The 14,912-nt window shown below is 42.1% G+C and overlaps 1 protein-coding gene and 1 long non-coding RNA gene across 2 annotated transcripts; both read left to right on the top strand.

The window, feature by feature from the left end:
- The first annotated feature begins 3,277 nt into the window (after positions 1-3,277).
- On the top strand, positions 3,278-6,942 carry LOC120685196. Its single transcript, XM_039967015.1, has 4 exons — positions 3,278-3,888; positions 4,061-4,113; positions 6,152-6,227; positions 6,898-6,942. Exons 1-4 carry the CDS (start codon positions 3,463-3,465, stop codon positions 6,940-6,942), a joined length of 600 nt encoding a protein of 199 aa, XP_039822949.1. The 5' UTR covers positions 3,278-3,462.
- A 1,241-nt stretch (positions 6,943-8,183) lies between these two features.
- Positions 8,184-9,360, top strand: LOC120686268. The gene is made up of 3 exons (XR_005680114.1): positions 8,184-8,384; positions 8,727-8,804; positions 9,277-9,360. It is a non-coding gene; the product is annotated as an uncharacterized LOC120686268 (long non-coding RNA).
- The last annotated feature ends 5,552 nt before the right edge of the window (positions 9,361-14,912 follow it).

Genomic DNA, 14,912 nt, shown 5'->3' with positions numbered 1-14,912 from the left:
AAGACAAGAGCTCCGGAGTGTTTGACCCCAAATGGCCAAATTTGTTCAATGCTGTCATTGAATCTCTTGAACTCAAGGAGATTTTATGTCCGGCCGCCATTATACTTGGGCGGGTGCTGGCGACAACCCAACCTTTGAGAAGCTTGATAGAGTACTCGTTAGTACGAATTGGGAAGATAAGTTCCCTCTATCGACAGTACAATCAAGAGATAGAGATATATCTGACCACACTCCTCTAGTTCTTAATACGGGGGCATCCACCCATGCACCTATCCAACGTCCTTTCAAATTTGAAAGAGGATGGTTGATTAAGGATGGTTTCTACGATATGGTTGTAAACATTTGGCAATCAGATGTTTCAGGACGTACACCCCTTGAGAGATGGCAGGATAAAATACGCAGGCTCAGACAACATCTCAGAGGCTGGGTCAAGCATACAGTAGGAACTTATAGAAAAGAAAAGAAGAAGCTTTTAGCTCTTTTAGAAAATCTAGATAAAAAGGCCGAGTTGGCACCTCTTTCCGAGCAAGAAATTAATTATAAACACTACCTAAAAGAGAGATTAGTTCTTCTTTTGAGAGAAGAAGAGATCAAATGGTACGAGAGAGCTAAGGTTAAAACTCTTCTAGAGGGAGACGATAATACTAGGTTCTTCCATCTAGTTGCTAATGGTAAACACCGAAAACAACACATTTATAAACTTGAAAATGATCAAGGAATTGTTATTGGTGATGATCAGCTTAAAAGCCATATCACTCAGTTTTATAAAAACCTCTTTGGGACTCTAGACATGTCAGAGATTACACTTATGGAAAATCAAATCTTGGATATTCCACAAGTTTCCCACGAGGAGAATGATGTGCTCATCAGCGAGTTCATAGAAACTGAAGTAAAAGATGCTGTGTTCCAGATGGAACATAATAAGGCACCGGGTCCTGATGGTTTTCCAGTGGAATTTTATCAAGTCTTCTGGAACTTAATTAAGGACGACCTTATGGCTCTTTTTACAGATTTCCATAAAGAGGAATTAAATCTCTACAGCTTGAATTTTGGGATCATCACGCTAATTCTTAAAATTCAGGAAGCTACTAAAATTCAACAATATAGGCTGATCTGTGTCCTCAATGTCAGCTTCAAAATTTTTACCAAAGTTGGCACGAGTAGGTTGAATAAAGTAGCTCAGACGGTGGTGAGTCCTACGCAGACTGCCTTTACGCCAGGCAGGAATATCATGGAGGGTGTCGTTATTCTACATGAGACTATCCATGAACGGCATACCAAAAAGCGTGATGGGGTCATTTTCAAAATTGATTTTGAAAAGGCCTACGATAAGATAAAGTGGTCATTCCTTCAGCAAACTCTACGCATGAAAGGTTTCTATCCTAAATGGTGTAGATGGATTGAAGGAATGGTGACTGGCGGGAGTGTGGGAATCAAAGTTAATGACGATATTGGTCCCTACTTCCAAACGAAGAGAGGGCTCCGTCAGGGAGATCCGATGTCACCTATCTTATTTAACATTGTGGCTGATATGTTGGCTCTCCTGATTAAAAGAGCAAAGGCTGATGGTCAAATAAGAGGTGTCATTCCTCATCTTGTAGATGATGGCTTGTTGATTTTGCAATATGCTGATGACACTATCATCTTTTCAGATCATGACTTGGAACAAGTAAAGAATCTCAAACTTTGCTATGTGCCTTCGAACAGTTATCCGGTCTAAAGATTAATTTCCACAAGAGCGAAAACTTCTGCTACGGTGCAGCAAAACAAATGGAGGATATTTATACCGACCTCTTTGGTTGTAACGCAGGAGAATACCCTTTCAGATATCTGGGGATTCCAATGCACCATAGACAACTCCTTAATTCTGAATGGAGTAAAGTTGAAGAACGTTTTGAGAAAAAGCTATCCTGCTGGAAAGCAAAGTACCTGTCTTATGGTGGACGTTTGGTTCTACTAAACTCGGTACTTAGTAACCTACCCATGTTTATGATGTCATTTTTTGAGATCCCCAAAGGGGTGCTCAAGAATCTTGACCAGTTTAGATCAAGATTTTTTTGGCAAGGATCTTCGGATAAGCATAAGTTTCGCCTTGCCAAATGGGACATCTTGTGCCGTCCTAAAGAACAGGGGGGACTTGGGATCTTAAATTTACAGTTGCAGAATAAATGTTTACCGGCAAAATGGTTAGTAAATTTGCTAAACACCGATGGTTTGTGGCAAAATCTACTAACTAATAAGTACCTAAGATCTAAGTCGCTCTCTCAGGTCAAGGCCAAACCTTGCGACTCTCATTTCTAGAGAGGACTGATGAAAATAAAAGATGTGGTGTTGGCTAAAGGCTCCTTTCAAATCAAAGATGGGAGCAAGACTAGGTTCTGGGAGGATACGTGGGCAGGTCAGGAGACTTTCAAAGTTAGTTATCCATCAATCTATAATATTGTGCGTGACCCTCATGCAACAGTGGCCAAAGTAATAGCTACAAGACCCTCCATTTATCTTTCAGAAGGGCATTGGTGGATAACAAACTTGTGGAATGGCACAATCTGGTAGCACAGATCGTCCATGTTGATTTGGTGGATGGGTTAGATAGTTTTAGATGGATCTTGACCAAATCCGGGTTATTTACAGTTCGATCTTTCTATCTGCATCTTATTGATACACATCCGCCATTTAGATATAAGTTGATCTGGAAGTTGAAGATTCCTCTAAAAATTAAGATTTTCCTCTGGCTTTTACAAAGGGGAGTGATTTTAACTAAAGACAACCTCGCTAAGAAAAACTGGACAGGAAGCCAAAAATGTTGTGGGTGTAACAGTAATGAGACTATTAAATACCTTTTCCTGGATTGTCCTTATGCCAGAATAGTCTGGAGGATTATCTTTTATGCTACAGGCTTGACGCCACCTAGATCGATTCGTCATATGTTTGACTCGTGGCTTTCTAATCAATCTAAAAATATTAGGAACTTAATTTGGGTGGGGGCCGCTGCTGTTTGCTGGGCCATTTGGAGATGTCGAAATGATATTATTTTTAACAAAATCAAAGTTAATTTGATTTTGCAGGTTATCTTCAGGGGAACGTACTGGTTATGGTTCTGGGCGCAGCTGCAGCGTGAGGAGCATGCTAAGAACACACTCTCCGTGATGAGCAGAAACATAGAGATCATTGCTATGGAGCTAGTCAAGGGAGGGTGGAAGAATAATTATCGTTTGCTTTAGTTCTTTGTCTGGTTTACAGACTGGCGGTGCTTTTCTTCCTTTGTAAACATTGTATGATTTATAATCCTTTTTCTAAAAAAAATATTGAGAGCAGAGTTACTGCCGGGTGAATAGAAAGCTCGTGGTGGGGAGAATTGATTTATTTGTTGCTACGAGAAGATCCAAAACGTTTCAAGAGCCTGCTTACCTGATCTGCTCGATCTTGTGTGCAGCCAGCTGCGTGCGGCAGGAAGGATCCGCCATGGATCCGGTGGCCACCGTGGAGAAGATCGTCAAGATCGGGCTCAAGATCAAGGACGCCGTGGACAGGGCTCGCCATATCGTGGAGGATTGCCGCGAGATCAGAAAGAGGGTGCTCAGGTTCAGCGAAATTCTGTCGCAGCTGCAGCAGACGGGGACGGTGGCCGACAGCCCGGCGATGGCCGGCGCGCTGGAGGACCTGGAGGAGACCCTGCAACGTGCCCTCGAGCTGGTCACGGCCTGCCAGGAGAGGAGCAGCATCCGCCGCGTCTTCGCGGCCGGGGACCTGTCCAAGCAGCTGCGCCGGGTCAAAGATGACATCTTGAACAAAGTGATGCTGGCGTCCTTCGCCATCAACGCCCACACCACCATCGTGCTGCTGACTATTCAGGCTGGCGGTCATGCTCCGGCCCGGGAGCAGCAAGCGGTACAGTTGTAGTTTAGCAAAAACTCTTATTCCATTTTCTAAAAAAGAAGAAGCAAAAACTCTTATTTTTTATGTTTGTAGTTTACCCAAATAATTAGAGATGACGACACATTTCTTCTTGTAAAAGCTTCACAATGCCACCACAATAATTGAATTGTTTTCCATATTTCAGGATCCAGGACTGACGGACATATCATCTAACATTCAATCAACTGAAGATGCTAGGTACATATGGCGGTCATGCTACGCCCCGGTCAGGCTTGTTAGTGCTAAGAGACTGGAAGTATTACTTTAATAGTTTTTATTATTTCCTTTGTTTTTATTTACATGTCGCATTAAGTTTGTCCTAAGTCAAATCTAGCCAACTTTGACCAAATTTATAGAAAAGAATAATAGTATTTATAATACAAAATTTGTTTCATTGAATACACAATGAAATATATGTTTCTAGTACACATGTTGGGTAGTATAGGTATTGATAAATTTTTCTGTTGACTTGGTCAAGTTAACCAAGTTTAACTTAGAACAAATCTAATACGACATATAAATAAAAATTTTGTGATTAAAAATAAAGTAAGAATATAAATTGATGGTGTAAGGGCATTATGCTGCCATGATGAGTACCCATCCTAGTTAGAGCCATTATGGTGTGTTTTTAGATACTCCCTTCAGTCATGATCACATGACAGGCCCTTATATATATCATGACTATAGAGCGAGCACTAAGAAAGCATACTGGAAGTTACCTTTTTTTTTTGATATTATGGCTTACGCTGGCATATAAACTCTGACTGACATGATCAACGTAGGTTATAAACTAACTGAATCATTATCTATTTGGGTACTAAATTTTTTTCCTCCGCACATTGTGTCATCATCCATTGAGCTATTAAACTGTACCATTACAATATATCTACAAAAACTTATTCGATAGAATTAAAAAGAATATGCACAGAAGATATGTACACTTCTTGCCCTGGAGCTAGGGAAGTAAACAGATCGGATATGGATGGATCACTGATATTGTATTTTTTTCATATTTTCTATAAGGTTCGGATTCAAACATGGATAGACTCGGATACATATAAATGTGGTTAGCTTCGGTTACGAATACGAATAGATGTGTAATGAATACAGAGCGAACCAGATGTGGTTAATATCAGATACAGATATTTCTTCGGATATCGAGTAAAAGCAACATTTACTCATCACACGTGTTGTTACATTCAAACACCCTAGGAGTCCAATTTTAACTAGATATGCTTAACAAAACAAATTAACAAACAATTGCATGACATTTCTAACTTACTACGTAGATGATAGAGATTCGATTACATTACATTCTAAATTGCAATATAGCTTAGATTGGAAACACTCAATATTCACGACATTATAATGTATCACATTGATGATACTTAACAAGCACTCGAATCAATTCACCTGTTCAAGGAGGCTAGATTCAAACTAAAATCATGCTTGATTAACCAGATTAACAAAAGATTGCATACAATTTTGAGCACTCAATTACACAATATTAACATTCTAAATTACTTCATGCATAAATACATAGAAGTAGTGAAATTATTGCTAGAGTTCAAATTATTATATGATATTGAGTTTTTTTTAAAGAAGATGGAACAAGACTATTTTTTATTGTTGAATTATTGCGAGAGTTCAAGTTTAATTCTCAAACTAGGAATAAATAAGATTTAACTCCAATATAGTACCAATAGACAGATTATATTTTTAGAATTTTGTACTAATTTATACTTTTCTTATTAGAATTGAATTAGTTGTAGTTATTTAGACACTAAATCAGAATTTTATTAATGCATAAATTTAGAATAATACAACTATCCGAATCTAGTATCCGAATTGACTATCGGGATTATACGATTGGATATCCGATATTTGCCGGATATCCGATATTAGCCGGATATTATATCCGAAAGCAATATCCAATTTAAATATCCGATATACGGAACAGTACTCGGATATCCGAGAAAAATATCTGAATTCCGCCCCTCTCGGTCGGACGGTCAGTCAGGAAATATCTGTACCATTTATATCCCTACCTGGAACCTTTTCCAAATGCACCTGTGTCTTTCATCAATTTCCATCCTTTATTCACTACTGGATGTTGTCATGTTGAAGTTGATGAACTAACCGTATAATAACTTGCATGCTTTGTGGCATCAATCATTTTTTTAGTTTTCACCGACCTAAAATATAGCTTCTTATCAATATATGGTAATAATGGCAGGTCTGATTTGAACAGTGAGGAAAACATTGTACTAACAGGAAATGATGCCTCCTTTGCTCCTTTAGTAGGTAACATGGTATTTCTGCTAGCTTCTTCCTTTAGTGGGTTTCAGCATAAATCACTTTTATTTTTTCTACATAAAAATTACATATAATAGTTACCTTAGATTGTGTGCGTGAGTTGACCAACCATTCAACCACCCCCTTCTCAAAACCCCACCCACCCACACAGCTCCACCCCCTTTTTTGATGGAACAACTTTGCACATAGTAGACTTAAAAAAAAAACTTTGCACATAGTAGACGCCTATCAATGCATTTATAATGTGAAACCTACAAGAAGCATGCTTTAATTAGTCTTATCTTGGGTTATGTTTGCTTTAGAGTACTTTCTTCGCATTAATCCAAGGTTCGCAGGATCCTAATGAAAGTTTTATACGATCCCATGGGATTGATTTGATCTTTGGTAATAAAAAACTTTAATAAGACTAAACTGAAATCAGGTAATTTCCATGTGAATTTGAGTGTTGTGAGTTTATTCTTATATGCTTTTACTCTTTCACATGTCGATTGATATGAAGAACCTTTTAACTATTGATCTGTTATAGAATATTATTTTAAATTAATGTGGATTGAAAACAATGTGAATAAATCCACCCATGTTTACAAATCCAATCAAATTACCAAATCCAATATTATAGGCTTTGCATTTTACTACATATTAAATTTTTTTTGCGTAATATGATAGGATCATTCTTCGTTCCTGTCAAGAAAAAAGAATGATCCTATCTAGGATCCAATCTTGTTGACAACCTTGAGTACTATGTATTTGTGTAAATTCTATTTAGTGATAAAAATTACCCTATAGTTTTGCTCTTATGTTTCTACCTGTATAATTATAGGATGGCTTGGATAAATTGTCCTCTATTTTTACTCTCATGCTTCAATGTTGCACACAAGAGTAATGCAATTGTCAACTAAAATGCTAGTAACTAAAGTAGCCTAATAAACGTTCATCGCTTCCTTTTTTAAAGCAATCAAAATATTTGCCACTTTTGCTCCTTCAAATTGAATATTACTATTGCAGTTTTGCATCTTCATATTCTAAACGACATGCTGTGGTTATTTCCATTCCAGAATTTATAAATTTCAGTTTATCTGAGTTAGAAGTCGCTATAAATGGCAATAATTTAATTGGAGAAGGTGGTGCTTGTATGGTCTACAAGGTATGTCATATGATGATCTTGGTTCGGTAATTTTGTTTTGACTATTTAGATGACCATCGCTGCCTTTGTGTCATTCCTACTATGTCATGTTGTATGATATAGATTCAGTTGTTTATCATAAAACAATTGTGTGCATTTCCGTGGCAACGTATAAAGAACATAAATAGGTGTAGTATTCCACAAGGAAGGTTCACAAATCAGTTTACGTAATATTTCAGGCAGTGTGAAATCTTTAAAAGACCTAATTGGGGGGCGATTTTAGCTTTACCATTGGGCCACGTCTACATTAATTACCAGCCGTCCGATTCCTATCGTCCAGTCAAGGTCTCCGCCACCTGGGCGCGGCTTCTCGAAGGAGCTTTTCATCGCCTCCGCTTCGCCAGCCGTCGCCGCGACCTCCGCCCCCCGGCCTCCATCCTTCCCCTTCCTCCTCCAGCTCCTTGCCGGCGACGCGGCCACGGCACAGACGAGGCCCAGCCCTGGCGGCATGCGTGACGGCCCGGGGCGAGCTCGTCGCGGGCGCCGGCGTCTACGAGGGCGGCCCGCACGCCGCCTCACTCCTCCTGCTCTGCGTGGGCGGCCCGGCCCCAGCGCGACCTCGTCGCAGGCAAGTTGTACCCCCATGTGGCGTGTCCTCCAGATCGGCGCGGCCATCCTGCAGATTGGCGGCGGCGCCATGCCGCAGGGTCCTCGCAAAGACGAGACGACCGGCCAAGCGCTGCGTCGCGGAGACTGTCGCGGCCCGGAAGCGCACCCGCCAGCTGCTCGGCACCGCGTCTGCATCCCACTTGCTGGAGGCAGAGGCCAGGAACGCCAAGATGAGGCCCCCCACGCATGTCCAGCCGCCGTCCAAGAAGAAGACCCTGAAGAGCAGCGACTCTAACAGAGACAGGGATAAGCAGCTCAAGCTCACAATGCCATGCAGCTGCCGCTGCAGCAGACACCTCGACACCATTCGCCACGCCATCATCCCAGGATAACAAGAAGGCTATGAAACAGGAGGCGCAAGGTGAGCAAACACACCAAAACACTGCAGATTGGCAGCCAATTCATTATTCTGTAGAATGATTCCTGTCAAATTTGTTGTAGGTTCACCTAGGTTTTTTGTGAGATATAAAACTGAACATGCTTGCATACATAGACTTGAGCTGGTTTGGCTTATGGGAGCATTTTGGTATTGATAAGAAAGCAGCTTCAAATTATATATGCCCAAAATGTTTTTCACACTTCAATCTGAATTGGAACATCAATATGTTACAATACTTTTGTTTTTAGATATGTGGGAACAGATATCCCAGTTTCTTTTCCACGTATGCTTTGATGGTTAAAGAACATGATCGTTTTTTTACAGTTACATGCGTATGAGAGTATGAAGGAATCTCTCTTCAAATCAGCTGCTGATAATGCCAAACTGAATTCTGGACACATGGTTAGTTTCTTAACTTTTACCTTGCTAAACTATCTTATTTTTTATGTTTGTAAATAGTTACAACTGAAGTACGAAGTAGAACCTGTTTGCAACTTGTGATGCTAATAAAACAAAGAGAGCTGCATAGAATGGCGGATTCTAGCATATCAAATACAACAGATCAAGCTTTCATGTACAAATTTTGGTCGTTTGACTATTGCTGTGTGTACAGCTCCATTTGATGTCGTGAACACAAGAGCACAATTACAGTTAATATGATGATAAATGCACATGTCACATTCAGAGTTACTTTATATCAGTGAACTAATAACTTGTAATTGGGACATTTATCGTATATGTTGCTTGTATTGATACTACAAGTTGTAGTCCTGCACAAATAGCATCATTCAGTTCAAACTTGAAGTGGATATGTTCAGCAGAAAACTAACGGTTACAGAACAACTGATACTCTGCCTTTCTTTGTGTTTATTAGCCACCCAGCTCTGTTAGGAAGTATGACGAAGTTATTCATGCACTAAAACAAATATTTGGGCAAGAAGGTTGCGTCGTCTTTACATGGTGCCATCCCCGGTTGCAATTCAATGGCAAACTCTATCTTACGGTCAGGTGGCATGCCTGGTAAGTCATCCGGAAAAACATCCGGATATTTACACACCACTGGTATTCCAGCCAGACTTTTGGCCTCAACCTGATTCACCGTGGATGTCGAAGGTATATGGTCCACCAGATTCAAAGTCATAGAACCATGAATGGAAGATTTAATATGCACAGATCATGAGGTAGTGTCTAGAAGAACTCCTCGACCATCCATCAAGTTCATGCCCAATATAATATCTACACTCTGAGTTGGTAGAATTATAAGGGCCGTAGGAAAAGTTTTCTCTTGCAACTGTAGGGGTACTTGCTTAACAAATTGATTGGTGATTAATTTTCCCCCAGGTGAGTGAATATGGTACGTCTTGGACATGCTCTCTATTTTCAGTCCCAGTCTAATGGCACACTCCTTGCTAATAAATGTGTGAGATGCACCCGAATCAAATAATACGGTAACAGGTTGATTATGAACTGAAAACATACCCTCCATCACTTGAGCTCCCTCAGGAACATCCTCTAGCGTGGTATAATGCACGCGTCCTGGCTTGAAATGAGCCACTTTCGGCTTCTGATTGTGCTGATTGGAACCCTGAGCTTGTTTAGGTGGCATACGGCATTCGCGTGCAAAATGACCAACTTGACCACAGTTGTAACAGGGAGGGAAATTAGGGCATACACCCTACGGCTGCACCCACAATTTTTGCACATTCTGCGGAGGCACCGGAGATCTGGCTACCCCTTGAGGCTGTGGGTACTGAGGTGGTCTATATCCTGACTGGTACTGTGTTGGCCTATAACTTGACTGTTGTTGCGGAGGCCGATATGTGGTCTGATACTGTACTGGTCGGTACACCGGCCGATGCTGATAAGGTGCATGAGGGGGTCCGGCCTGAATTAGACGAAACCTCTGATTAGCCTGACTAGAAGACCCACCCATTGGTGCCTTCCTCTTTTTCTCTACTTGGTGAGCTATACGGGCATCCTCTTGATTGATAGCCCCATTGACCAACTCAATAAAAGTGTTGAATTTGAACATAACCAAGCGCTCCTGGAGCTTGCTGCTAAGCCCCTGCCTAAAGCATGCTTGTTTCTTTTCATCTGTTTCCACATGATATCTAGCATATTGAGACAAGGTGTTGAAAGCTTGAGCGTATTGTGTCACAGTATTATTGCCCTGTTTCAGAGCCAAGAATTCATTGAGCTTCATTCGAATAACTCCTGCAGGGATATGATGTGCCCTGAAAGCTTCCTTGAATTCATTCCAAGAAAACCGAGTGCCAGCAGGGAACATAGCTACGTGATTATCACACCACGTACATGCAGGACCTCTGAGTTGCTGAGCTGCAAATGACGCCTTGTCATTGTCATTATACTGATACAGAGTGAACTTGGACTCGATGGTCCGGAGCCAACTGTCAGCCTCCAGTGGCTCATCCGCCTCATGGAAAAGCGGTGGCTGAGTACCCAGGAACTCCTGATACCCAGGGACAGGCGGCTGATGGTTGTTATGATTTCCATGCCGCGGCACCGAACCTTGCTACACAAGTTCACGGAGCAGTGCTGTCTGCTCATCACGCCCAGTCAACATGGCCGCGATTGCCTCAACCAAATTGGGAGGCGGTGGCAGCGCATTATCACCATTGGGCGCAGAGGAATCATTACCGGTGTTCGGCATTCTGCAATTAATCATGAATTGATTAGTCCCAATATCTTGATTAAATTAAATAATCATGATAGCAACTAATATTCAATTCATAAAAAATGCTGAATTTAGAACACTGATTAAATAACTCATCATTTGTATCACTACTTTTATGCCCAATAATTGCAACAAGAATAACTGGATCATGCATGAGGAAGGTACAACCATTTTTGCATCAACTAGTAAATACAAAATAGGCCCCAACTAAATCTCAAAATCACAAATTTTCGTGATATAGATTTGACAGTATCTCCCAATCTATACGTCCAAAAATTCACAACTTTTGCAAGCGAGTGGCTATCAAAATACTCTACACACTACTGTATAACTCGCTTTTACCGCATGGATCGTCTTCACGAATTTTTACGTACTAAACTTCGATACTATGAAAATTTTCAGATTTCACATCTTGGAATTACCATAAGTCGAACGCTAAGATGAAATTTTACAATGGAATTACACACCTACAAACTCAGTCCAGACATATACAAACCACATTCCTATCTTACATCAGAGTTATTCTAGTCATACTACGAGATCTAGTTGTCCCTAAGACATTTACCACACTACAATACTCTGTTAGCCTTTCCTACATCCAAAGTCTAGCTACTCAACGCGGCGGCTGGTACTCGAAGATGCGCTCAACCTCGATCCCACGCGCGCGTAGCTCCTCCTGCAGGTGTGCCACGTTCTGCTCGTTCACTATAATGGCCGTGGACCCTGCCTGAGGTGGAACGTCGTTCTGACCGACTGAACTCTCCGCATCAAATATCTCTTGAGGCCCAACTCCTGACTCAACACCTGACACCTGAGGTGGTGACTCAGGTGGGGCTGCAGCCTACTGCTGCTGAAGCTGCAACTGGTGCACGTTCCCTAGTGCAACCTGAAGTGCGTCCTGTAAGTGGTCAACTAGAGCCTCGTGGTCGTCCATCTGCTCAGTCAACTCCTCAATCTGCTGAGCCTACTCCGCTAGCTGCTGTGTCTGCTCCGCTAGCTGCTGTGACTGCTCCTCTAGCTGCTGGGACTACTCCGTAATCTGCTGAGCCTGCACAACTATCCTCTGCTCCTGCTCCAAGAACTGTTGTGCCAGCCACACTACTTGCTGACTCTGCTCTGCGAGCTGCTGGCTCTGTCCTAAGATCTGCTGAGTCTGCTCCTGTGCTGTGGTGTGAGCTGTTCGGAGTCCCTGCCGGTAGAGTGTGTTCTCACTCCTAAACTGGTCGCACACACCCAACATACCGGCGGCGTAGCGGGCGATCCTGGCCAAAGTTGGGATGTGGCCTGGAAGAGTAGGGTCCAACAGAAGAGAAATCCACTGCCTCGAGTACTCAGAAGTCACTCTGACAGGAAAAGCAACCGTCGAAGTAGAGTAACTCGCAAAGATGGGCTCCTGCTCACAAAACTGGGTAATGGCCATCGCAGCTGCACGATCCCAAACGCTCAAAATCTCAGCACCCTCAGTGTGCACCTCCCAAGGGTCTGACGGAAAAACACCAAGGCGTGCCGGAACTCGCAGGCGGGCCTCCCAACCAGAGATGCCCCCCTCGGAGGACACGCGACCGTAGTACTGGGAAGGCTCAGTGTGGCCAAACTCCTGGAGCACCTCCCACAGCAGCACGAGAAGGCCCTCACGGTGAAGACAAGTGGAACGCACCCACCAGTCCTCGTCAAAGTGGAAGTCCGACAAGGCCGCCATCTGCGAAAAGCGCCGACAGCGGCAAGGAACGATCCTTAAAAAGATACAAACTCATAGCTTACAAAACTGTAAACACTTATAGCTCTCTAAAAAAATTCTTTTAATTTCAAACTTACTATACAAGAATCGCTGAAATTCTAAATTCACAACATAAGTAACTCGTTAACTAATTCTCATAATGCAATGAATGGTATTATGCATGATCATCCTACGTCATCATTCCAACAAAAATTGCCGACAAATATAGGGCAATATACGTGGTCTTTCTGTGACAACATACGCTCTCAATTATATAATCGATTTCTACACGCCTTAACTTACGCGTTCGTTTGTTAGTGTACCTGCAGAAAATCACATGATATGCAGATATATACATATATCCACGACTGGACCCTTCGTGCCAGCACACACAAACGGCCCCCATGTGTCCTACGCCACATGGGTAACGCATATGCAGTTGCCTACATATTCACACATACATCACCATCCACTATAGAGATGTCGCCCATGCGTTTAACGCTGCATGGACAGCGCTGCATACGTTACTGAGGCAACGTATTCACTAACCGTACAAATCGCCTTACGGGACACCCAAGGGTAAACGTGTCCCAAGGTACACGGTCATAACCAATCGCATGACATATTTACATCTCGTAACATTGCCTTACGAGATGGTCGTGCTCACAATCACACGGTGGGAAGTCCGCGCTCTATATCAGGCGGCAGATAGCGACAGGCTCATTTGAATGGAGCCTTATCACCTCCTCGTATACTCATCATACGGGACCCCGCGCACGTATGAAACACGTGGTCTATTCTAAGGACTACCAAGAATGCTCACCTTGCTTACCTTAGCGTAGGTGCGTCGTTACAATATTAAGTAAGGTTTAAGCAAGAAATTAAGGTTTACAGAAAGAAATGTGCTGGAAGTCAGTGAATATAAATATTGCCACCAATTTATACATAACCAAGTATTATGTAGGGCTTAATACGGATTTAATCGTAAAGTGCGACTGAAAAGATTTTCTTTATACCCTAGAAATTCGTTTTTAATCTTGAAAATCTAGAAAATAGTCACATCCGTACCACCTCTAGTGTATTTCGGCTCTGATACTAGCTGTGACAGAACCGCTAAATTAGAACTCAAAATTAAGCTAAATGGCCATCATTTGAACACATCAGGCACATTTGGCTTAACGGTTTAATTTGACAGCTCTTTCGGAACGGACCTTCTGATCGAAACAAACACCAGTAGTCTCACACGAAGATGAGCACATGCAGTACAAACATGTTGAGTACCTATAAATACAGCTATAATACAGAGTAGGGTGCATTAAGTTTTACAAACCTGGTTTAATTACATAAAATAATATACAAGTGCAACTTCAGTTTAAAACAAAGTTCGATAAAGGAAGCCTGACGTTTATAATACATAAAGTGCAGAGTCGAATCACACACTCAGCCCACGGGTGTGTGATTCGGTATCTAGCTAGGACTAAGCATCTGGTCCGGCCACCTCCCAACCATCCACGTCAAGCTGGATGAACTTAGCACAACAAGGGCAGAAGTCTATCTCATCCTGACCTGAAATAGTTTGAGCCACAACCCTGAGTATACTAATACTCCGCAAGACTTACCCGACTATGGGTATACATAGCCCATTATCTAGACATGCACAGCTTTCTGGCTGTGGGTTATTTTGCAGAAAATCAAATATGAGTGAGTCCTTACTTTCAATATTTTAGCTCAAGATTAGGAATGGGTACCTATTTTCTACGGTTTGCATTTCTATACCAATCAGTGTGAAAAAAACAATTGATTAGGTACAACTATACTGATCATCTCATTCCCTTCCATGTTCTTGCTACGATGTGACTAGGAGATCAAGGTACTCATGTCCGAGAGCGACTGACGGCGAATTGATCTGATTTAACCTTGCAAGGTGGACCTAACCAACATGGCACGCAAAAGCCCCGTCGGACCCCCACGCACCAATCTTTCCCCTCCCCACCTCGAACTACAGGAACCAGCCCAATGACATATGGTCAGCCGAGCTCAACGTGAGACCACCAAAAGTAAACATATGCATCCTAATTCTCCGCGACTACTCAACTCG

The sequence above is a fragment of the Panicum virgatum genome, chromosome 8N, assembly GCF_016808335.1.
Source record: "Panicum virgatum strain AP13 chromosome 8N, P.virgatum_v5, whole genome shotgun sequence".
NCBI lineage: Eukaryota > Viridiplantae > Streptophyta > Magnoliopsida > Poales > Poaceae > Panicum > Panicum virgatum.
This window is presented reverse-complemented; position numbering and strand designations above follow the sequence as displayed.

Coding starts and splice junctions, on each gene's coding strand:
- LOC120685196 (XM_039967015.1), top strand. CDS start 3,463: ATGGATCCGGTGGCCACCGTGGAGAAGATCGTCAAGATCGGGCTCAAG. Junction 3,889..4,060: donor CGGCCCGGGAGCAGCAAGCG/GTACAGTTGTAG, acceptor TCCATATTTCAG/GATCCAGGACTGACGGACAT. Junction 6,228..6,897: donor CTCCTTTAGTAGGTAACATG/GTATTTCTGCTA, acceptor GTAATATGATAG/GATCATTCTTCGTTCCTGTC.